Raw genomic sequence first — 26,001 nt, forward strand, 5'->3', positions numbered from 1 at the left:
ATGAACTGAATGTATAAACGTGCGTTAAATCACTATTATTTTTAAGAGTTGTTTACCCGAATGCGGCAGTGTGTATCAAATAAATAAAATTTACGTCCAATAATTAAACATATAAAACTGTCTCCCATATTTTTGGTTCTGTATTGATGATGATGGTACAGCGCAGAATTCTGAATGATGTATTTTGGACCATGAATTGAAGCTTTAGGCTTTAAATCAGCTTTTTTCTTTCAGAAATTAGAGTTCTATAAAATGTTGAGTTGAATGCTGGTACTCAAAAGGATGTCATGTAATGCAGCAACACCATCTGGTGGTGTGAGTGGAATATTACACCCCACACTTTCCATTAGTTTTAAGTTGTGTGTAGTCTTCTTTTAAAAAAACAATTTACCAGTTGTTGCTTTCCCTTTTAACTTTGAGTATTTTTGTGTTTTAAGTAACTAAGACTTTTATGTTTGATTCCCCCCCCCATTTCTTTTCTTTTGAGTAAAATTTGATTTTATTTACGCAAGGAACGGGGGGAAAAAACCCCCCAGGGGTGATGGCCAATGCTTGTGCTCCCTCCTTCCCCTATCTGTTTCTCCATTGGTAGATTTGTGCACCACACACAAGGCAATTGTGTTTCAAGTGTGGAGGTCTGTGTGCGGAGAAGATGCAGTTAGGTACCTGAGCATCTTATCCATCTTATCCAAAAGAAAAATGAGGCCAGAGAAACAGAAAAAAACTGGAATCTTCTGGTGGTCAGGTTGTTGTTATTGTTAGTTGCGAAGTCGCGTCCGACCCATCACGACCCCATGGACAATGTTCCTCCAGGCCTTCCTGTCCTCTACCATCTTCTGGAGTCCATTTAAGCTCACGCCGACTGCTTCAGTGACTCCATCCAGCCACCTCGTTCTCTGTCCTCCCCTTCTTCTTTTGCCCTCCATCGTTCCCAGCATTAGGCTCTTCTCCAGTGAGTCCATCAGGTGGCCAAAGTATCTGAGTTTCCTCTTCAGGATCTGGCCTTCTAAAGAGCAGTCAGGGTTGATCTCCTCTGGGACTGACCGGTTGGATCGCCTTGCAGTCCAAGGGTGGTCAGGTTATCGTCTCCTAAATTATGGGGGATTCCTCAGCATTGTACCCAAGAACTGGCATCCAAGGATGTGTTAAACCAGGAGTGTCCAACCTTGGCAAGAATTTTAAGACTTGTGGACTTCAACTCCCAGAATTCTAAAAGTTGCCAAGGTTGGACACTTTGTGTTAAACAAACAAACAAACAAACAAACAAACAAGATAGGCATAAAACTGAAATCACAGTAGGATAAAACCAGACTTTGAAGAGGTGTTCCCCTCTCTTCATCAGAAAGGAGGCATTTCCCCCTCCACTTGAAAACTGAAAAGAAAGACACAACTACACACTTTTCTCAGCTTAAAAAGAAGCCAACAAGAGGCAGAAGAGTTCCCTCCATTGGCTTCAGCCGAGAATGTGTAAGTGCAGAAGAGAAAGGAAGCAGTGAGACAGACACGAGGGAGAGGATAAAAATAAATAGGAAGTGCACAGACACGGCGGAACACAAAATAGAAATAATAATAATAAAATGGTTCTAAGAATAGAGGCTGAAAAACAGGACATTAACGTAATAAAAGGACTGGGAAACAGACAGAACAACAGGAGCATGGAAGACCTAATCTCAGCCATAGGATAAGAATTGCACAGATTTGGTGAAGACAACTATAGAAACCCAGAAATAAGACAGTAAGTGACGGGGGAAAAAGAGCAATGGGATCTCTTCCAAGTTTGGGGTCCACCTGACAATTATTAGACTGAAGAGCCTGCCACATTATCAATTATCAAGGGAGCCCTGGTGGCGCAGCAGACTAAAGCACTGTTATTAACATCAGCTGCCTGCAATTACTGCAAGTTCAAATCTCACCAGGCTCAAGATTGACTCAGCCTTCCATCCTTTCTAAGGTAGGTGAAATGAGGACCCAGATTGTGGGGGCAATAAGCTGACTTTGTATAAATATATACAATAGTATGAAGGCTATTGCTTAACGCATTGTAAGCTGCCCTGAGTCTCCGGAGAAGGGCGGCATATAAATAAATTAAAAAAAAAAATTCTGAATCCATCTAAGGGCCCGGAGAAAAGGGGTTGGGTTTTTATTTACACACCGGGTTTAGAAGATAGGATAGAAGTCAGGTGCCCCTTGGTGTATATGTGGTTGTAGAGAAAGTACTAGCGGGTGTAAATCCCAATGGTTTCTGGGAAATGAAGTTTGAGACCTACCATCTTTCACCCGATGGACAGAGTGGTGCCGTTACAAAATGTTGGTATAGGGAAAAAAAAAAAAGAGTAGAAGAAAGTGGCATGACTAAATAAATCACCCTCTGTTTATTCCTTACAATCTTCCTTGAGAAAATATCACTGACAATCAAGTTTCAGAAATTTACGTTTGTAAAAAAACAAAACAAAACAAAACGGAGTGACAACTTACAGCTCCTTTGCAGTAGAGTCTTAATTTACCGGATGGCGTGCGCACAATTACAGACATTCTTTTTCTAGAACTGGAAGAATTGAAAAACAGTTAAAATTTTTAAGGGGCTGAGAAAACAAAAGGCATTAAAAAGGCCTATGTAATTTACCTTGTAAATTCTAACACGTTTAGCAATTCGTATCTTTCTTCTTGACCCAGCTGGGGGGGGGGGGGGGAGAAAAAAAAAGCAACACTTTAAAACTTCAAAGGCATTTCTAATTTCTCATTTTTTTTTTTAAATTGAGAAAATAATATCCTTGACAGTTTACTAATTTAATCTACTTACAGATTCTATAATGACAGAGTCTGGCGTTCTTCCAGTAAAAACAAAATGGAGTTGCTTAGCTGCTCTGACTAACGCTCCTTCATCTGTAACAAAACATCCACTATTATTTCACTGGCAAATCGATAAGAACAATAAACTAAATACAATATGTTTACTGTTTTGTTCATCAGAAATCAGATTTTTCATCTTCATTTTATTCACATGCAATTTCATTTCATTCATATATAATTTCCGCTACATTTCCCCCACTCCCAAGTAAAAAGATTTCATAATTCAAGAATGCTTCCAAACAAGACTTCTATCATATAATAGCTTTTCTTGGTTCATATAATTTGATGGGGGGGAGGGGGGGGAAATGAAATAGAATTGTGAAATTCCGCTTCTTCCGTTTTCTTCTGTTATTGTTATTGCAGCTTTTTTTTTTCTTTTCAAAAATATCAGTCAATTAATTGGTTTCGAGAAGCGGTACAAGAACTCTTTGGAAGCATCGCTATGTCCCTATATATTTTTATGTTTGTGTTGTTAAAACGCGTAGCTAAAAAAAAGATTCAACCTTTTCCTATATAGCCTTTTTTTTTTAAATGATATCCTATCAAATGGCAGAACCTGGCCAACCTTAGTTGATCTCACTGTATGGCAGACCACCAGACATCCCAGGGTTATAGGCTAGACTATTTATTAAATTTATATGCGACTCATCTTGCGGGACAAGGCGACATGTAAGTAGCTTATATAACAACAGGAATTTGATTTTCGATAAGATCGTCTCTGGTCACAGCCCATAAAGGAGATTATAGTAATAACCAGCACTCTAAATTGGGCCGAGAAACCCACTACTAACCAGAGCAGTGACTGATCAATCAATCAGTCGGTAATGTGCAGGTAGTCCTCGATTTATGACCACAATTGAGCCCAAAATTTATGCTGCTAAGTGAAACATTTGTTCAGTGAGTTTTGCCCCATTTGCGACCTTTCTTGCCACTGTTGTTAAGTGAATTGCTGCAGTTGTTAAGTTAGTAACACGGTGGTTAAACGAATTTGGCTTCTCCCATTGACGTTGCTGGCCAGAAGGTCGTAAAACGTGATCATATGACCCCGGGATACTGCGACCGTCGTGAGTCAGTTGCCAAATTGTCTGAATTTTGATCACATGACCATGGGGATGCTGCAATGGTCGTAAGTGTGAAAAACAGACATAAGTCCCTTTTTTCGGTGCTGATGTAACTTCGAACAATCACTGAACAAACTAGGGGCAAACAAGGACTACCTGTGATTCACTAATGGAGCTTGTTTGCCCACTTCCATTTCCACAAGTTTTCTACCACTGGTGTATGTAAAATAAATTTCTGCTGAGGAAATTACCATGAATGGAAATTGGGAAGGGAGTGGCAAAGACATATAAAGGTAAGCGTGGTGGCTACTTCCCTATCTCTAACCTCCAAGGAATGCAAACATAGATACAGTAGTGGCCAAAATTGTGGAAACCTTTTGGGAAAAGTGTATTTTGGAGGTTTGATGGCTAATAACACCACTTGTTTTTTTTTTTTTTTGGAGTTTCAAGATAATCCTTTTCCACTGCTGGAATGGCCTGGGAATAGCCCAGACCTTAACCCAATGGAAAATCTATGGAGTTGACTAAAGAAACTTGTTAGTCAAAAGCGACCCAGCAATAAAACCCAGTTAATAGAAGCCATCATTCAATCTTGGTTTCACATGAGAACAGCTGCAGAACTAAAAGACTTGGTTCACTCCATGGGAAGACGTTGTAAGGCCGTCATTCATGCTAAAGGTTACCCAACTAAGTATTAACTGACATGGGGATAATTTTTGTATATCTCGGTTTTTTCTACAGTGATAATTTTTGTATATCTCGGTTTTTCTACATGTTCCACTTTTCTTCTTTATACTGTAACTGCAATTCTAATAGCAAATCCTTCATAAAAGTTATTGCATGACATTCTTGATTAAATTATCTTTCCATTGATATATAATTTTATGGTATTACTCCGCCCCAAAAAAGTGGTGTTATTAGCTAGTTTTAGAAAATACACTTTTCCCAAAAGCTTTCCACTATTTTGGCCACTACTGTATAACCACAGACTTTCACATGGACTTTTGAAGATCAGGATCTTCTGTCCAGAGCAGTCTGTTATTCTGATGATCGGTGGTATAAATTATGGGCATACACTGTTCAACTAAACCGGTACTAATTCATTCTCTTCACATTACATTGCATGAAGAAATCCTACAAAGCTTATTATAGGCGTGACTTTGTGTGTGGTAAGCCAAAATGTCTTTTAAAGGCCCACATTATTCTCAGGGTAATGTTCAGCCTACAGTTAGCAATGCATTCTCTTTACAATAAACTCCAGGCTAATCCATCCGTTCGATGTGAATAGATCTTTAAGTACATAATTGAACGTAACGCACTTCAAACTTTACATAGTTGAAAGCGATTACGGCTGCCGCGTAAGCCTTACCTGGAGATGCCGCTTGATAAACTATTCTGTCATCCTCTCTTTCTGGGACAGCTGTGTGACAAATTGCCATCATTGTCAAAAACTCACAAATTATAGGTGCCGTTGGCTGAAAAACAGAAAACAGCAGAATGAACTGTTCTTTTTTTCTAGAATTAAAAACTGAATGTACAGACAAACAGGTGCAAAAATAGCTATAGAAATAAAAACATTGTTGTTTTTTTTAAAAAAAAACATTCATTCACCTAGCAGAAACAAAATGGTAGGGGAAACGAAAGAGACAAAGAAAAAAGATAAGCATTTTGTTTAAAAAAACCACCACCACCAGTTGCTTATTGAAGGAAAGGGGTAGTGATAGAAAAAAAGGTTATGAGTCAGGACCGTGAGCAATGCTCCATTCCCTTTCTTGATTGCAGACCTATTTTTATGCAAATCAAAACTCCACCCTGTGATGATGTGAGAAATAGAATTATTCCTGTAAAGAAGATAGCCTAAATGACTCTATATTTATGCTTCTCATGACTTAAATTAACTCTAAGCTATTTGGCAGCGTAAGGCACTTAGAAAGGGGAAGTATGATGCCTTTTCTGAAGAAATAACGCCATAAACTTAAGTTAGTACATTCTGAGTTGGGTCAGGCTGACCCAAGCTAAATTAAAAGAAAGAAGGAAGGGAGATACCGTTCCAATTAATTGTTTTAGTTAAGGACATATTGAAAGGTTATTTTTAGGAGGGAAATGCCCCTCCAAGGGGGAATTCTAAATCGAGACAAATGTGGCTGAGAAAGCCAAAATGTTATGCAACGTCCAAAAAACAATAAGTGGGGGCGTTTTAATTGTTTTGCTGATTGCTTGAAAATGTATTTAAACCATGTATTTGGAGCTGTAAGATGTTCTCTCTCTATATATAATAAATCTGCTTTTTACTTGTTCATGGTCTCTGCCTTATTTTCTATGAGGTTTGTCATTTTAAAATCTCACAGATGGTTAAGCCCTTAAGAGGAAATAAATATTGTTAACTCTTCTGATAATCAGGATTTTTTCAGTTTTGGTCACCATGATACAACAACAACAACAACAACAACAACAACAAAAGGTTGAGACTCTAGAAAAGAGTGCAGAGAAGAGCAACAAAGATGATAAAAGAGTCTGGAAGCTAGAATTATACGATGAATGATTGCGAGAACAGGGTATGTCTAGTTTAAGGAAGAGAAAGACTAGGGGTTGACATGATAACAGTATTCCAATATCTGAAAAGTTGCCAAAAAGAAGAGAGAATCCAAAGTGCCTGAAGGCAGGACAAGAAACAACGGATGGAAACTAATCAAGGAGAGAAGCAACCTGGAATTAAGGAGAAGCTTCCTAACAGTGAGGACAATTAACCAGTGGAACAAGTTGCCTCCAGAAGTTGTAAATGCTCCAACACTGGAAGTTTGTAAGGAAAGACATTGATAACCATTTGTCTGAAGTGGTGTAGGGTTTCCTGCCTAAGCAGGGGGTTGGACTAGAAGACCTCCAAGGTCGTTTCCAACTCTGTTATTCTGTATTTATTTTATTAGGGTTTTATCCTGCCTTTATTACTTTGTAAGTAACTGGCAAATATACGTAATACCTGGTCCTCCTCCTATTTTATGTTAGTTTTGAAGTTATTATTTATTTTGTATCAGCATATTTCTGCATCTTACATGTTTGTTTTGCAAATTTTCCAGTAATGATGAGTCGCTAAATGTTTTTTCTTCCCTTGCTTGTGGACTCTGGCTAAAAATAAAAATGAAAGAAATGAAATAATTACTACATATATTTATGATAAAAAAAAGAGATTCATTAAGTATAAATCATGTAGATTCTGTTTACATCTTTTTTGAAGTAATGGTTACACAAGATTTGTATTTAATTTGTATTTAAGAAGGCATCTCACAGTTTAATTATCCACCCACATACTTATAGTTTGATTAAGTAGTACAACATATTTAACTGGGTTCAACAAAATGATGATAAATATATAGAATGAGATGAATATTAGTTAATTTACCCATACAAATCACATCAAAACCAGATCTTTCACCCATGGATTAAAAATCAAAAGTTAGCCTCTGATAACAAATAATGGTTTCTTAGACATTGAGTTTTGATGAACGTATATGGATATTTTTGATAATGCTGTAAAACTGTACTGTAATACTCTAATAATTCTAATGTGAACATTTCAAAACCAGGTTATTTATATTTGAGTGAAGTAATGTTCAGTAAAGCTTAATCAGTCTAAAAATAAACGGATGCATTATCTTTTCAACTGAGGAGTCGAATCCCATTTCTCAACAGATGAAATGTTTATTTGAAGGTACCGTTTCAAAATCACTTTCTCTATATATGCTCAGTGTCAGTATGTTAATAATAGTTATAGATCATTGCGAGCAGAAAGGAAATAGCAGCAAAAATTAGTGCTTACCACTCGTCGGAGGTACAGCCAAAATCATCCGATTCAGGAGAATGGCTGCATGGAATGTAAAGAAGGGCAGAACAACATAGAGAAATAGCTAAGAAAGCTGAGAAAGAAAGGCTTGAAGCTCATCAGAGAGAAATTAAGGCCAAAAAAAAAAAATCACAAATGATCTAGTGACCCATTCATGTAATTGAAGCTATAGGTTTTTAAAAGTGATCTATGTTATTTGGAATCCTACTTTATTAGGGGCCTGGAGTGCACAGCCTGCCTTACGTAACTCAAGCCTGTAATTCTGGCAATTCCAGACCAAGAGTGTCCAATCTTGGCCACTTCAAAGCTTGTGGACTTCAACTCCCAGAATTCCCCAGCCAGCGAAGAAAGGGAAGGTGGGGATGGAAGAGGTTTTAAACATGAGGACAAGGCACAGCCCGATGTAAGTGAAGAAGAAGCAGGAGCCCAGAGAAGGATCCCATGCTTCACAGTCTGAGACACTGAAATTTTAGGTTCCAATTTCTATCATATGTTTTGAAAATCCAATAAACCCAAGTGTGCACGTGTTCTTATAGATGGGACTTTGAATAGAGCAAATTCTTTGCACTGTCTTTTAACTTCCGTATCCCGAAGAATTTTAGTACAGGTCATCCTCGACTTACAACCACAATTGAGCCCAAAATTTACATTGCTAAATTGAGAAGTTTGTTAAGTGAGTTATGCCCCATCTTGCGACTTTTCTTGCCGCATTTGTTAAAGTGAATCGCTGCCGTTGTTAACTTAGTAACACGGTTGTTAAGTGAATCAAGCTTCCCCGTTGATTTTGCTCACCAGAAAGTTGCAAAAGGTGATCACGTGACCCCAGGGCACTTGCAACCCGTCATAAATAAGCAGTGGTCAAACATCCAAATATAAATCACATGACCATGGGGAATGCTACAACGGTCATAAGTGTGAAAAATAGTCAGAAGTCACTTTTTTTCAGCGCCGTTGTAACTTCGAACGGTTACTAAAGAAACTATTGTAAGTCGAGAACTATCTGTATTAGTATTTTAGTATTTTAGCCTTTAGTATCTTTATTTTTAATAATTAACAATCTGACAATCAGCGGCTCCCAGGAAAGAGCACCATAGAGGTTGCTGAAGTTTAAATGAAATAACATCCATGTAAAATGTCCAGTTCGATCATTTGAACTTCATGGCTAAAAAGATGAAGCTGACTTATAAAAGGCAGGCCCTGAAATAGTTATGCATCAGAGGCTTCTGATTGTTTTTGAGACATTTTTGTTTTTAACTTAAAAGATCCTGAAGAGATCTCCAAAAATATTTTAATGACATTGGAAATGTCCAACTCTATTTATTTTTTTTAAAAAAGCTAGCAAGGTAGATAAAACCAAGCAATGACCTAAGAAAAGAACTCACCCATAAGATATTCCTGCTATAGTACACTTCTTAAAATGCATAACGTTGCACGTCAAGGTACCTGTTTTGTCTGAAAAGATGTATTTGACCTTTTAAAAAAAAAAGGTAAATGTTCATTAATATGTTTCATTGAGCATATATTAATATGATAACCTTGTCATAGTAATGTGATTTTTTAAATTATTCAACATACTGAAAACGCTAGCCAAAAAAATCATACAAAAGCTTTCCAGTATTGGATGGTTTAGATAACAAATCCGTAAACGGTCAGCTTAGAATTTAGCACCATTTTCAACTTCACCAATTAGGAGTACTGGGATCTCAAGAAGGATCACTTGAAGATTTATGTTCTGTCTACATGGATGGGATTAAACCTAGTAGCAGCTGTTAAGTAAATAGCATCCTCTTTTTTGGGAAGTGTCCCTAAAGCTGATGTATCTCCGGGAACTCTTTCTCTTTTTGTTTCTTTCATAATATTTTACTGAAGTTTAAGAAATACAAAGATGAAAAACTAATTGTAAGTGTTGCTTACTGAGTTACAATATTTATGGTATCTTGTCAACGGTTCCTGTAATGAGACGTTGTTAAAAATAGCACCCCAGGCTCATTTTTTTTCCCTTGCCACATCTGTAGGACTCTTTATAAATGCTCTGCTGTTCAGAATAGTGGTTGAATTAGGTTATTGATATAAATGAGTCTCATTAGACTCTGGCTTGTTCTGGAGAATAATCCTTAGGCCGGGGTGGGCAACTATGGCCCCTTTATGATTTGTGGACTTCAACTCCCAGAATTCCTGAGCCAGGAATTCTACACTGGCATATTTGGGGGATAAATGTAAACATAATCCATTTAAACACAAGATAGAGAATATTTACATTCTACCAAGTTTATCAGATAAATGACAGTTAGAGGAGGTAGTTGTGTGAATTTAAATTAAGAAATTACACATTAATAAAACAACAGAACCGCCCCCTCCCAAAAACCCCCCAAAATACCTGGCCAAGTTCTTCGTTAAGATTGGACGTACGTGCCATGGCAGCAGTGTCTGTAAGTTCATAATGCATGTCAATATCCTAATAAAATAATAATAATAAAAAAGCTGAAAAGGGTATTAACTTGTGCACACACTCCACTGCAATCTGTTTTGAGCAAAACATTAAGCAAGAACCTGTAGGTATGTATGAACTTGTTATTAACTAAACATTTACCAAAATTGCATTCCATGTGTGAATATTGAGGATAGGAGGAGGATACTTTTGATATAAAGACAGTCATAGGGCTAGGAGATAGACTTCCTCCATTGAGAATATGCATTAGACCAGCGGAGAAATCCACTTACTTCCGCTACCGGTTCAGGAACGGGGTGCGCTATGCATGCGCCTCTTCTGCGCATGCACAGATGGTAAAATAACCAGGATGTAATGACGTCCCGGCAGGTGGGCGGAGCCTCCCGCCGCCAGTGCTACCGGTTCGGCGAGCCGGATAGAACTGGGGAGGATTTCACTGCTGCATTAGACTATTCATTATCTGTCTTTGTAGTTTGTATTAAGAGTAAACATGTTTTTGCAAGGTCATAGCTTAAAAGGTTTAGTTGTACAGGATTTCATTAATCTATACCACTTAAAGCCTGCAATCATGTAAGAATATATTTTGTGATATTTTACCCTGCAATTTAATCTGCACTATTTTAACAAATAGCCTGTATTATCAAATATTTTCAAACAGCATATATTCTATTCTTGAAATGAATTATTAAAAGGTCTGCAAATAGCACAATAATTATTATATTTACCCAATTTATAAAATATGCTTGAATAAATTTAACAACTTCCAGTGTAACTAACAGGCTGATTGGAATTAGATTATTGAAGAGGATGATAAATGTCAGGAAATTGAGTCCAAAATTATTAGCTCCACCATCTGTTAAAACAGGGAGAACAAAGAGAAATCATGCATGAGTTATTACATTAAGTACAATAATTCTAGAAATTTATTTAATTAAATTTATTTTAAAAACTATATATAAAGCTCTCCTAATACCCTGGTTCCTATGAAACCTGCTCTTGAATCTGATCATTTGCCTTGGAAAGGAATCTGAATAGAGATGTCAAAAAACAAATTGGAAAATAGCAGTTAAACTGGATCTCTGCTAAGAAGACAGTGCAGACAGAAAACTATAAATCCACAATACTGTGTGCTAATGCTATTTAAGTCATTTAGCCTCTTTGAAATAATGCATGAAATGCAATTACTATACAGGGTTTCACACAATTTCTAATTTGAACCCGGACAAATATGTCTTCCGGTGAATTTGTATATGGTTTTGCAAGTGTATACACACAATTCTTGAGGGTACCATCTATAAAAAAAATCATTTAAAACCTTTAGTCAATATTAACCATAATTCTGTTTTAAACAGGTATAAATACAAGGATATATGATGCACTTATTTTACTTTGTAGACGTAAAGTAAGATATAGGTATCATTATGGCAGGAAAAACACACTTGTTTTAAGGGCTTACAGGTTAGGTTGATGTACCAGTCTTTGCCTTCGTGCTTTTGATTCCATATAGCTGCACCAATGGAACAAACCAGAGACATGGCAATAAGAATGCAGAACAAAAACAGAATTTGTATATTTGTAATCCTTTCCACGTTAGACAGTTTAAGAGGTGGGCTTGTTGAGTTCTGTGGAAGAAAAGGAGGGTCCACAAGTAAATAAATTTTAAATTTTGTATTGTATGTGTTTTTATTGTTTGGCTGTGCACCGCCCTGAGTCCTTCGGGAGTAGGGCGGTATAGAAATCTAATAAATAATAATAATAAATAATAATAATAAATATGACATTCATATGCTATTTTAGTTTTTATTTAATGTCTACGGATATTTTCATGCTTGGATTAATCATCTTAAATATTCATGTCAATGAATGATATAGCTTATTTTATAACAGCTTGAAAAATACGGCACAGTTTTAACTTGGGTGATACATTCCATTGGAGGTGCCAATAAGAATAGGAACAACTGTTGAAATAAATGCCAAAAAGATTGGCATTAGATTTCTGTAGGAATCTACAGAAGATTGCTGTATGAGAGTGTTGTGGCATTTTAAAAATTAACAAATGATTGAAGTGTATGTGATAAGAAACTTGATTGTCTTTTATGTATCATGGGATTCTGTTGTCCTATAAATAAATTACTGCCGATTTAATTTGACAGTAAAATAAATGCACTTTTATTTATTAATTTATGAGTCATATGTTTATCTAGTGAACTGAGAAACCCAAGGATATAACCTTGATATGTGTCAAATGATACCAACGTATTTACCCAATAATAATGATGGCCAACTATTTTTTTTGATCTGTATAGCAAGTTCATGGTGTTAAGTGTTCTTTTATGCAGGTAATCCTCAACTTATGACTACACTAGAGTCCAAAATTTTTGTTGCTGAGACAGTTAAATGAATTTTGCCCCATTTTACGACCTTTACTGCCACAGTTGTTAAGCGAATCTGCAATCTGGGAGACTGCAATTGCATAAATGTGAGTCCGTTGCCAAGCATCTGAATTTTGATGCTGGGGCTGCTGCAACAATTGTTAAGTGGGGGGAAATGGCCATAAGTTGAGGACTACCTGTATAGTCATGCTTCTAATTTATTATCCAATCAGGCGATCTTTTGCTCCTGTCCATTATGGCATAAACATAGAGCAGAAGGTCCAAAGACCTTCAACATACTTGGTTAGGAGACAAACCTGCATAAGTTTTGTATCATGTCCTGTATAAACAACAATTCCATGAACCCACTGTGTATTTCTGAGTTGAGCACCACGCAGAAGAATCTGGTCAGGCCCCAGTGGAACAGTCCTAAAAGAGAAGACAGAAAAAATTAAGTCACATTGAATCGATTGCAAAATAACTACTTCAGAAACATTAATATAGAAACAGATTGGGGGTTTTGGGGAAATTCTTAGGCACTTTTATTAAATGCAACTTTAAGACTTTTTAATGGAAATAACAAGAATAATAATAATTAATAAGAACATAATTTTAATTCTGTCATTGGGTATGTTATGTTTCTCTTTGCATTGTACACATCCAAATTGCTATTTTGTACTAATATTTTAAGGGATGCAGTGGCTTACTGGCTAAGACGCTGAGCTTGTCGATCGAAAGGTTGGCAGTTCAGCGGTTCGAATTCCTAGCGCTGTGTAACAGGGTGAGCTCCCGTTCCTTGTCCCAGCTTCTGCCAACCTAGCAGTTCAAAAGCACGTAAAAAATGCAAGTAGAAAAATAGGGACCACCTTTGGTGGGAAGGTAACAGCGTCCTGTGCGCCTTTGGCATTGAGTCATGCTGGCCACATGACCACGGAGACATCTTCAGACAGCGCTGGCTCTTCGGCTTTGAAATGGAGATGAGCACCGCCCCCTAGAATCGGGAACGACTAGCACATCTGTGTGAGGGGAACCTTTACCTTTACTAATATTTTTATAGTCCTGTCAATCATCACAACTGATCATTGCATCCAAAATTGAGTAACATCCTGATTTAATACAGGTCACACAATTAAGCCTCACCACTATTTTCCTTCATTAAGGATTTTTTTTTTGTAAGAGTGAAAAAGACAGAGGTAGTACATATGAATCAATAAGGCCTCTTGTATCATTAGGAACAGTAGTAGAAAAAGCTTTTCAGTTTAGCTTTTCATCTTTATTTGCTGTCAGTGATTAATCTACAAAAGGGCTTGACTTCTCTCTTCTTTTATATTTGTGCTGCTGATAAAATCAGACCATTTTTGCTAACCATTTTTGTCCTGGAAGCATCGTAAATCTTTATATACAATGTTGTTTCCCCTTTAGTTCTTCCTTCAATGAGCTTCCTTTTGCGTGTTAACGGAAACCATCCAGATGTTAAAATGCTGCTGAATCCATTGAAAGGAAGTCTTCTGCAATCTAAGACTTGACCCTGGATGGTCTGGAACCTATGCCAGAATCAGCTGAATTTAGCATGCCTCATTTCTTAATACTGGGTTTTAGGTACATTTCTACCGAATGGGAAATCAAGATATGCAAACCATTTCTAACACAAAATAGTCCTCCAATCTCCTGCAATTAACAAACAAAACACCCTTTTGCCACAGAGACTTGGATTGTAGACAAAGATTTTAACCTCAGTTAGTATTGAGTGGAACTAGTTAAAGGGAATAGAGAATACAGCATTAACCACATTTCTCAGAGTCTAGGCCGTTTTGTACCTCCAGGTTATGTTTATTTTTTATTTATTTATTTATTTATTTTATTTGATTTATATGCTGCCCTTCTCCGGAGACTCAGGGCGGCTTACAATGCGCTAAGCAATAGCCTTCATCCTTTTTGTATATTTATACAAAGTCAGCTTATTGTCAGCTTAAATTTCTCAGAGTCTAGGCCGTTTTGTACCTCCAGGTTATGTTTATTACTATTAAATTCTTCTAGATGGAAATTAAGCTCATGGATTGTAACATAAATGTTGCGGATTATGTATTTGGTGTGTGCTTTGTGTTTTCTATTGCGGGCAAACACTGTCCATGGCCATCCATAGATAATTCCTGTTGTGCTTTTATGGACAGAGTGCCACTTAACAAAAATGTGCATGGTGCATGACCATTTATAGATATTCCCGTTGTTACAGTTGCTGAGATTTTCCAGCAAATTATGCTTTTGTATGTTGAGCTTTGACAGCAAACAGCCAAACACAAAAGTGTGCGTTGTGCATGTGAATAATAGATGCATTGTTACATTTGTTGAGCTTTTGAGCTGACAAATGCACAATTGTGCTGCTTTTTTGCTTGTTTGTTTGTTGCATAATTGCCAAGTACGACGTCCCTGCATAGAAAGAGATCTCAAATTAATGGAGGATTTTTCCTGTGGATTCACGAGCATTGTTAAAACTGAATATATTTCCCACTTCTTCATTTTTGGGTTCAGTTCTCTGCTGCTATGCTTTAGAAATGTTTTGGCTTTAGAAATGTTTTTAAGTATTGCTTCTATAGTAGGCTATCGAAATACTTACAATAATCCACTCTGCCTATTTTTCCCTATGTTGCATGATAGTTACTACTTAGTTTTGTTTATCAAGGACTATCTTGCTTCCAAGCTTGAAAATTAAGAAAGCAACTGGCTTGTTTTGAGTTTCCATAAATAGTGGAAGTTTCAAAATGTCTCAAGTTTCCTTTGGTCTGAACTTAAGACATTTGAAACATTCTAACTGAATGTGCCAATTGTTTCACAATTTGTTTCATAAATTTATTTTTGTTTTGCATCAGCTCCTTTGGGGAAGGAGACACAAGCAGTCCTCGACTTACAACAGTTCGCTTAGTGATGGTTTGAAGTTACAACGGCGCTGAAAAAAGTGACTTATGACCATTTTCCACACTTCTGACTGTTGCAGCATCTCCAGGGTCACGTTATTTACATTTGGATGCTTGACAACTGATTCACATTTATGACGGTTGAAGTTTCCCTTCTGGTTCTATTTTGATTCTGATTCTCTGGCATAATGGGTGTTTTAGGATGCTTGCAGAAAAATACTGGTTGAGGTCTGAGTAGTGGGGTTAAGGAATCAGATAAGAGAGGCATTCATTTTAAGTTGTTACGATTAGAAATAGGTCTAGGAGGTGAATGTGTAAAATGAAGAGTAAAAGCCAAAGCATAATTATCATTACTTGTGAGCTCAAAGGTTGGTTGTTTTCATGATTAAATCTGTTCTGTTTCATTCCCTTTCTTTCTCCAAACTTTAAGGTTTGAACAATGATGCTGAAATAAAATGGCCAAACTTTTTTTTTTAAAAAAATGGCAGGATGAATAAGCACATTGAATTAATATTTACTTATAAAATGGGTGCAGGGGACGGGTATTACCAGAACTTTAAATAGCGAAAGTCAACTAAAATTAATACAACCGACACATATAATTTTTTTTTGTTAAAATGCAGCAATGAAAATATTCTTTCCACCAATATCAATATTCTACTTTTTATAGATTTTAAAAATATTATGAAAGAAATTGTACTCAAAGGTTTACATACCCGTGGCTGTCTAGTCTAATATTTCCAACAAAGTCATAGAGATGTCTATTAGGACTCTCACATTCAATTTTGCCTGAAAGTCTCACCAAGTTGTCAATGTCCTTTATATCAGCTGTCAGTGGTAAGCCCTGTTCGAACAAAAGTTTTGATAATGCGATAATGAAAAACTAAGAATAAGTAACACAAGCTTATGATTTCCTACATATGGGTGTTTACATCTATTTATTAATTTATTAGTTGCATTCACCGGAAACGGTAAATCATATTATACCACGATGTGTATCAGCAAATTCATCCTGCAATTAACTTCAGTTTCACAAGCTCTTTTTTTCCCCTCAATTTCATATAATTATCAAGGCATTGAACACTGATTCATTTTTATTTAAGGATAAATAGATAAAGGATGTCATATTGTTTGGAGCAATAAACTGTGCCTCATATAAATTATTGTCAGTTAGAAACACAGAGACACAGAATTTTATCTATATAATTAAGCCTGTATTTTTAATTATGATTTTAAGTGGTTCATAATAAAGTTAAAGGCAGAATGGAATGATTCAGAAGTATCACTCTAAACCAAATACAAAATGCATGATTACGGATTAAACTTGCTAGTTGCTAATAACTGTTTATAGTTGCCACAATTCCATGCACGGGTGACGTGACAAATTTAAGACAAAAGCAAAATTTCAAATATTTCTTGCAGCCCTAAGCTGCATTCACGCATTTCAACCCATGTATATACCGTTTCCCCAAAAATAAGACATCCCCTGATAATAAGCCCAATCAGGCTTTTGAGCGCATGTGCTAAAATAAGCCTCCCCCCGAAAATAAGTCCTCCCCGAAAATATTTAAATGCAGAGCTGGAAATCAGATGAGACAGCAAGAGGAGCCGCATCTTGCTCCACGCACCTCAAAATAATAAGACCTCCCCAAAAATAAGGCCAAGCGCTTATTTCGGGGTTCAAAAAAATATAAGACAGGGTCTTATTTTCAGGGAAACACGGTATATACATTTGCACTAGCCCTAATTATTTATCAGCTGATAATGTATTCATATTTTAATTATACATTTTCATTATAAAAAATTATGTTTATCTTTTTATGTATGATACTGTCCTCTCGGTTTTCTTCCTCCCTCCCTGTTCACCTGCAGTGCCCAATTTCCCATGTAAGATTTTTTACAAAATTGAGTATAAAGTCAAACACCTAATAAAACTGAAAGCATTGAGAAGACTGCAAATCTAAAATTGAAGCGTTATTAATTTTTATACTTGCATTCTGAAAATGCACACATAGAAGGGATATACATTATCAATATTTTACAGGTAAAACCAGGTTACTTAAAATGCGGATTCTTCTTTATGTAAATAACAGACTAACATCAATGGTATGCAATACACTTTGGATCAGTGCCTACATCTTTTGAGGACTTAAATGAATGTTCCTATCCCTTAATGCATTTTTTTTGCCCTTTAAGATTCTGCTTTGTAATGTGAACTATGCACTGTGAATTATCTTGAAGCAATATACAGTAAGATAACAGAGAGGAAAAAATGTTCTTCTTACCTGTCGTATTTTTAAATTAGTTTCGCCATCTAAATTTGATGTTTCAATGTAGCACATAGCTTGCGGTTCACTTATAGAAAAGAGAAGATCCATTTTATAAATTAAGCAGTCCAGAATCTATTTTCACTGAAATACAACATTGTTCTTTAGTTTATGTTATTGTCTTTAAACAAAATATGAACTAGTAATTTACATTTTCAGAAAATGACCCTTAAAATATGTAAAGAAAATGATTCATATTGACTTCATTAATGATCAGTAAAAATTCACTGATTCCAGATGTTTGTTAAGACAGAAAAAGCAAGCTAAATAGTTTGACAAGAAACTAAGCTTGCAATACATTGGTTTGAATAACGTAACTTCTCTAGTTTTTTATAAAGAAAGTAACACAAAATAAACAATTATGCAACATATAGAAAGTCTTTGACATATGATAGTAATTGAGCGCAGAATTACGATTATAAATCATTGCAATCACAAAGCAGGCCAAAAAGTGACTGTGCCTGATTTTGTGACTTTTGTAAAGGCTGTTGTTAAGTGAATTTGGCAGTTATTAAGCAAATCTGTTTTAGCCAGGAAATAACTGGCAAAAAAATGACAAAAATCATGGTCAACAGAATTGTAATTGATTGCATTGCATTGTAATTGCATTGTAATTAAATGCATTGTATGAAAATACCACATCTCTCAAAATACATATAATGTTGATCTTGCATTGATGCCCTAAATATATTTAGGAAATGTTGAATATTTAATAAAGTTGCAAAGCGTGTCTATATTTAAACAAGAATTTCTTCACTTTACATTTATGTTTTAAAGGTCAGTTTTTCTGAAAATGTAATTGACTGATTACAAATTAGCATGCAAATTATTTCAGTTTTAGTATATGAAACGTATCTAAATCCGGACATATTTCATATGATTTAACAAATATACACTGTGTTTGCAATCCTTTACACATCTATCTAGGGGTATGTCTGCTCAATTCAAACTAGTATAGTTTGTATGTATGTATGTACAGGATTGCACTGGAAAGCTACCAAATTATGTACATATAATTTAAAATAAACCCGATTTATCAAATTGGGTTTACATTTGAGTGAATATTTTCTGAAGAACATTGAAAATAAATGAGTGGAACATCAAAGATCAGGAAAATATGTTTCATTACAGAAATTAATATACTTTGACATTCATCTCTATAATCAAATAAAATTAATGATGTCAAACAAAATGCAATCCAAATATAGAATCTTGTATTTAAAACTACTTTTATTGAGGTAGCATGCTGTTCATCCATCAACAAATCCAAATGCATGCAATATAAAGCATGCAACATTTAGGTCTGTGCTGTGGGTCCTCTAGAATTCTCAAAATGTATCATTTGTTAACACCGAAATTGTGTAAAATTATTGAGAACATGAAGTTCTCTGTGGTATGATTTATGATCTATGATTTATTGATTTATATTTCATGTTTCTAGACAGCCCATCTTCCTCAAGGGAGTCGAGTTTAAAACTTTAGATAGCATCTACATAATAACTTCATCAAAGCAGTTTATTTTAGTCATTGGTTTATTTTATAGAATAAATCTGGAGATAGATCAACTACTTTTGTATTAAGTGCAATACTAAGCCTCTTGATTTATAAGTATGTCCGATTAATTTCGGCGGAATTTATGCTGAAGTACATGGGTGTTTAATTGCACATTCGGCTTTAATAATCATACAGATTACATAGGGCTGTAAAGTACTGTAAAGCGGTATATAAGTCTAAGTGCTATTGCTATTAGCTTAGACAAAGTTGAACATTCCCTTGTACTTCCATTTGAATGAATGTTTGTAGATAGTAAAACATTCTGCAATCTGTTCGCAGCAGAATCCTTTTCTGCCTCGGTTTAATAGAAGGACCCAGAAACACATTTATTCTAGAACTGATTCATTCTAACCTTGAGGACAGACTGATGAGATCAGCTGGGAGATGCTCCCCATTGGTCACCTTCACAATTTCCCCCACTGCAACCTTTACCAGTTTTGAAATAATAATTATAACAGAATAATAAATAAAAGAGGAGAAATCGAACGGATTAAAAAAAAAAAGACAGAAAGTTGAAATTATTATATAAAGCGTGTTAAGGAACAGTCCTTCCCCCCCCTCAAAATCTATTTAATTTGGATCAGAAAAATGTAAAATATTTTTACAGACAGCAAAAATAACCCTAAGATGTGGACATCAATTGTAATTGTCAAGCGCCGGGGAAATCAGGAGATTCAGGCATTTCAAATAAGTATAAAGATTTATTGCAAGCTTAAACTCTCTACAAGAATCTGAGCTACTAGCGGTCAAGAAAAATGAGTGGACTGGGCTTAGATCTCTTGTGGGTGCAGAGGGACTCGTGACTGATGACATGTTTGACCCCTCCCTCAGGTTCAGCCTGGTCATCTCTTACAATAATACAAATTCATGGTATTAGAAAGGAAATAGAGCATAATAGTGTATTATTTAACTTTAACAAAATAATAAAAGCAATTTGAAAAAGGAATGGAGGGAAATCTCTTGATTTCCTTTTCAAATGCTAGGAATTCCTTTAACAGAATTAATAAATACTGGAATTCATGGCTGTTTCACTATCTTAGAGAGGTATTCTGATATTTCTAGAAATTCAAATTCAGCACATCTACCAGGAAGGCATGATGTACAGTAGATGGAGTAGGAATCAAATAGCCAAAGTAACAAAATAGAGCTTCCATTGAGAAAGGAAAAGCCTATTAAAGCAAGAATTGCATATGGTAAAAATCTTCAGGCAAGGGTAGCAAAAGACTCTCTTTAAATATTTATATTTGGAGATAATGACCCAATCAAATAGATTTGGGGGGGAAATGTTTCATATATTGAGTTGTCCAAGGAAACACAGATAAACAAGATTAAATTTCACTGGGATGAAATCTAGTATTTTGAAATCTGAAAGCATGCCTTGAGGCTTTAAAAAAATAATTTAAAACACTACATATTCAGGAAGATGTCAGTAACATTTTGTAATGCTTTAATGTTAAGACAATGTTGTGCTGCAAATTAACATTTTATTTTCAATTGATATACTTGGGTGATAAATTAAATAAAACCAGGAGGGAAAGCTTCTGAGTTTGAAACTATGAAAGAAAATATAATCAGATGCATTGGAAAGCCCAGTGCACTATTCGTTCGAAGTAGGCTTCCTTAAGCAATAATTAATGTATTCAATATTTCAGCGGTTCTAAACACTTCTGTTTATTCTTTATTTCCTTGGTGCAATTAGGAATCAAAGTTGGAGAGAGAAAACAGACTCTATTCTGGAAGCATTGATGAACATCTCTACCTTGATGAGAGAAGTACAATGTCAGCAGGTATATATTCTTTGCCTTTTATTAAAACTATATCTCCAACATCTACCTGAAAGAAAACTGGGAATTGGTTAATGGTCTGAAACTAGCAGAATAATCCTTTCCTTTGCTGTATTTAAGTACGCACTGTGCAATAAAAGTAGTACACCACTTAAAATGGAAGTGACAGTATATAAGAGGTTTAAAAACGGTAGGCATTCTCATCTAAGTATTATTTTTCTCCCATTTAACAGAATGACCACATTCCTATTTTCATTTTACGACAGAAGGTAAAGCACCATTTCCTAATAAGAGAGTGATCTGTTTTGTGACTTGGTATGAATACAAAAGACGTCTTTATCGTCAGTCAGCTCTTTGCCTTATTTAGATCATGTTGCACAGTCTGACAGCTAATCCTCCAAGAATTAAAAACTTTATGAGTTGACTTCAATACATAAATTTTACTAATGAAACTACTATGGGCTTCTGTAGCACTTGTGTAATAACAAAAATATAACAATTTGGGAGGTTTTTATTGACTAATAAAGTACAGTATAGAATCTGTCAAGTCAAATACTGAAAGAGACACTCTCTTGTAGCTATGTAAAATTGATTACTAGAGTAACTTGGATAATTTCTACTTAGAAATAATCCCCACTTATTTCAATGAAACCAGCTTCTATGTGGGCAAATATATATTTATAGTTGTCATGGCTTAAAAATATCTAAAATGAATTCATATTTCAGTTCTCCAGTGGTCATTTTCCCACTGAGTAAAGACAGCAATCCATAACGAATGAAGGCACTTATAAGAATAATTAGAGCACTATTCTATGCTAAACAAGAGAGGTAATATTTTTTAATTCTTTATGATGATGCTGTTAGCACTATGGTTATATTGACACGTTTAAACAGAAAAGATACACGTGCATTTTGATTCGATTCAGCTCATTTGATTCAATGTATTGTGAGAATCCAGGATATTTGCTAATTATGCTGCGTGAAAATAACTAGGGCTGGATTAATAGGATAGGGAAATGGCAACTTTGAGAAGTATTGACATGGAATAATAAACTATTCTTTTGCCTAAATGCGTATCAGAGCATACAAATTAACCCTTTAGAGATCACATGCACATTGAATTATTATGTAGGCAATAAAAATAAATCAGAACTTTCAATAAAACAATTAATGACAATTTAATCAGTATAGTAAAGATATAGTCAACAAAATAGAAAACAATCCTTTTAATGACAATATATTCAATATATTTCATTTATTCAATGTAATTCACTATAACATATATAAAGATTTAGATCCAGAGTTACTCTTCTCGGGATAGAACTGCTTATACTATATCTTATGTTACATACAAGTGGTCCTTGACTTTCTGTTGTTAAGTGAGTTTTGCCCCATTTTATGACCTTTCTTGTTAAGTGAATCACTGCAGTTGTTAAGTTAGTAATGTAGTTGTTAAGTGAAACTGGCTTCCCCATTGACTTTGCTTGGCAAAAGTTTGCAAATGGGGATCACATGACCCCAGGACATTGCAGCGGTCATAAATATGAACCAATTGCCAAGGGTCTGAATTTTGATCATGTGACCATAGGGATGCTGCAACAACCGTGTGAAAACGGTCATAAGTCATTTTTCTCAGTGCTGTTGTAACTTCAAATAGTCACTAAATGAAACTCCAGTAATTCGAGGACTACCTGTAGTAGGTTATATCAGTGAATATAAGATGCTTTGATAATCTGTCATTTTTATAGTGGGTAGTGCAAAACGCTGAAAAAAGATAAACACTACCATATTAAATAACTTGACAACAAACATACTTCAGAACAATGTTTAACAAGCATTGTTGTCTGTTCAATTCTTTGGATCTAAATCGTATTTAAATTTTACAATAACGAAACCACATACCTTTTCCCAGTGTACAATCTCCCAGGCTCCATTTCTCAATACTGCATCATGAAAGCAACAATAAAACCACAAATGTTCTATTAAACCAATGATCAAAATGCTTTTCTACTAATGTAACATTTGCTCCAAGATCCAATTATACAGAAACATTTTATCCAAAAAATACAAAATGAAACCATGTGGGAACAAAAATTTATTCTAAAAAAGTTTATTTTGTTACCAAAAGAATTCTGAAAATAAAACCATTCATTTGTGCAAGATTTTGTCAGTCTTTTTGTTTACTTTTCTCCCCCACCTTTTTGGCTAAAGTGCTCTCTTTTTCAAGTACATACAGTCTTTTTCGGAGTATAAGATGAACCCCCCCCCAAAAGTGGGTGGAAATGTCTGTGCGTTTTATACAGTGAATGTTGCCAAAGCCCCGCCCACCCGCCGGCCCCCACCCTTCAGCCATTTTAAGCCTCTGCGCGCCCCATTTTTGGCTTCCATACATCGCGTTTTCGGCTGGTTCCAGGTGGTGGGGATTGGTGGCGGCAGCAATTCCCATCTGGAACAGGCCAAAAATGTGACGCACAGGGGTAAAAAACACGGCATGCGGAAGCCAAAAACTCAATGCATGGAGGTGGCGATTGGCGGCAATGTGCTGTGGTGATCCCGGCAGCCTGGAACGGGTCTAAAACAGAGCGTGTGTAGGCCGAAAACGCGACACGCAGAGGCCAAAAACATGACGCATGGAGGCGGCAATGGGCTGTGGCGATCCCTGCAGCCTGGAACAGCTAATTGGCGGTATTCTGGGAGGCCGATCCAACTGCCGATCAGCTGTTTGTGCTGAATCAGGCTGCGATAACATCCGAAGCTGACAGGCTGTTTGCTGTTAGGACGTTAACCAGATGAATACCGATGGATGTTGGCAGGCAGAGGCAGAATTTTTTTTTTCCCTTGTTTTCCTCACCAAAAACTAATGTGCGTCTTATACTCTGAAAAATACGGTAGTTTGTGTTTAGCTACCACAATTGGGACTGGCAACTCAGTAGTCAACAGAAATGGTCACTAAGTGAAACCACAACTATGCTTGCGATCTCACATTTTACAATTTCTTGTTTATACTTTGAACACCATCTAGATTCACTGCTATGTAATGGGTGATCATATAAATCATATAAATAAATGAAATGACAAAGTAATTATAAAAAATAGCTTTATTCAGAAAACTTCATATGACTTTGTTTTTACTCACTGAACAGTTAAAAAAATGGTTATATATGAAACTTCCTACCTTGTACTTCCTTTTTATTCACAGCATTATCAGCTTTCTGTCTTTTCTGAAACAAACCACATAGATTTTTACATTACTATTATGGAATACTTTAAATATTAGGCAAGTTACATGTTACAAGTGTATTATGACTAGGTTGACACAACATGTATAACAAATCAAGTTAGAGAACTATGCACAAGATACCACATTTGGTAATATTTTTGTGATTTATACTTCATGCAAACCAAGGCATAACTTTTAAGTTTTTTTTTTTTTTAAAGTACTGTATTGTCCAGGCAGACTGCAGAGAGCATTGGTAATTTGCTATGGGATTTGTTCAAAATATTTTTGTTAAAACATCCTCCTCATGGCCTATAAAGATAAAGGTTCCCCTCGCACATATGTGCTAGTTGTTCCCGACTCTAGGGGGCGGTGCTCATCTCCATTTCAAAGCTGAAGAGCCAGTGCTGTCCAAGTGGTCTCCGTGGTCATGTGGCCAGCATGACTAAATGCCAAAGGCGCACGGAATGCTGTTCCCTTCCCACCAAAGGTGATCCCTATTTTCTACTTGCATTTTTTACCTGCTTTTGAACTGCTAGGTTGGCAGAAGCTGGGACAAGTAACGGGAACTCTATATAGATGGACAAATACTGTGGTATTTGGATAAAGAACAACATAGCAACAGCTTATTCCATTATTTTCTAAAGATTGTGTTTTGTGTTTGGGACACAATTCTGGAACAGGCAGTGTCTTGTTCTGATCACTGAAATGCTTGTACAGAACTAATAACATTCAATATACTTCTTGTAATCAATGCATTTGGAAAATATTCTCAGTCTGGCATCTTACAATGTGAAAATATAGTGAAAATATTTACAGACCCCTCGCATCCTGGACATAAACTGTTTTAACTACTACCCTCAAAATGACACTAAAGAGCACTGCACACCAGAACAACTAGACATAACAGTTTTTCCCCGAACGCCATCCCTCTGTTAAACAAATAATTCCCTCAACACTGTTAAACTAGTTACTAAGTTTGCACTACTATTAATCTTCTCATCTTCTCATCGTTCCCATCACCCACCTCCTCCTACTTATGACTGTATGACTGTAATTTTGTTGCTTGTATCCTTACGATTTATATTGATATTGTTTCCTGATTGCTTATTTGTACCCTATAACTATAATTAACTGTTGTACCTTATGATTCTTGATGAACTTATCTTTCTTTTTTATGTACACTGAGAGCATATGCACCAAGACAAATTCCTTGTGTGTCCAATCACACTTGGCTAATAAAGAGTTCAGTTCAGTTCAGTTCAGTTCAGTTCAGTTCAGTTCAGTTCTGTTCTATTCTATATGCAAAGGTTTGGTTTTAACAAGGGAAGCAAATCAGGCTCCACAGTCCACCCAAGGACCTGTTGGACTCAGCCTGCCTCTCAGCCGTAAAAACAGAGGCTTCCAAGGATTGAGAGAATAGCAAAATAACACAAGGCTGTGTTACTCTGTGCAAAAAAACTGAGCCTCACATCGACTCAGCACCTCTCTCAGGAGCTGCAAAATACAGAAAGGAGAGTTGGGGTGTCGCTGGGTCCTGGAGAGGACTGTGGAGGAGGCCAAGTCCTGCTGAATGGGAAACAAAACCCCAAGGCCTGCAGGAACCTGGTGGGGTGGGGGAAATGGACAGAGGGGCT

At 36.0% G+C, this 26,001-nt stretch overlaps 1 protein-coding gene across 10 annotated transcripts in view; it reads right to left on the reverse strand.

Moving 5' to 3' along the window:
- The window catches only part of ATP8A1 (ATPase phospholipid transporting 8A1), a 66,050-nt gene that overhangs the window by 25,670 nt on the left and 14,379 nt on the right, over window positions 1–26,001 (reverse strand). For 2 of the 10 annotated variants that reach the window (XM_087874967.1, XM_087874968.1), the window contains exons 5-21: window positions 24,323–24,368; window positions 23,050–23,090; window positions 21,123–21,196; window positions 19,716–19,789; window positions 17,768–17,837; window positions 16,199–16,326; window positions 12,888–12,999; window positions 11,655–11,820; window positions 10,924–11,051; window positions 10,127–10,204; window positions 9,132–9,220; window positions 7,726–7,770; window positions 6,962–7,034; window positions 5,281–5,386; window positions 2,801–2,883; window positions 2,624–2,673; window positions 2,476–2,545 (exon numbers count right to left, since the gene is read on the reverse strand). In XM_087874967.1, the coding sequence (XP_087731093.1) occupies window positions 2,476–2,545; window positions 2,624–2,673; window positions 2,801–2,883; window positions 5,281–5,386; window positions 6,962–7,034; window positions 7,726–7,770; window positions 9,132–9,220; window positions 10,127–10,204; window positions 10,924–11,051; window positions 11,655–11,820; window positions 12,888–12,999; window positions 16,199–16,326; window positions 17,768–17,824 (1,185 nt within the window). In that variant the 5' untranslated portion in view covers window positions 17,825–17,837; window positions 19,716–19,789; window positions 21,123–21,196; window positions 23,050–23,090; window positions 24,323–24,368. The remainder of the gene's footprint in view (window positions 1–2,475; window positions 2,546–2,623; window positions 2,674–2,800; window positions 2,884–5,280; window positions 5,387–6,961; window positions 7,035–7,725; window positions 7,771–9,131; window positions 9,221–10,126; window positions 10,205–10,923; window positions 11,052–11,654; window positions 11,821–12,887; window positions 13,000–16,198; window positions 16,327–17,767; window positions 17,838–19,715; window positions 19,790–21,122; window positions 21,197–23,049; window positions 23,091–24,322; window positions 24,369–26,001) is intronic. The other 8 variants (XM_087874972.1, XM_087874973.1, XM_060688767.2 and 5 more) reach the window with 7 other exon arrangements.

This window comes from Pantherophis guttatus, chromosome 8 (genome assembly GCF_059756535.1).
Source record: "Pantherophis guttatus breed Tessera chromosome 8, ASM5975653v1, whole genome shotgun sequence".
In the NCBI taxonomy this organism is placed as follows: domain Eukaryota; kingdom Metazoa; phylum Chordata; class Lepidosauria; order Squamata; family Colubridae; genus Pantherophis; species Pantherophis guttatus.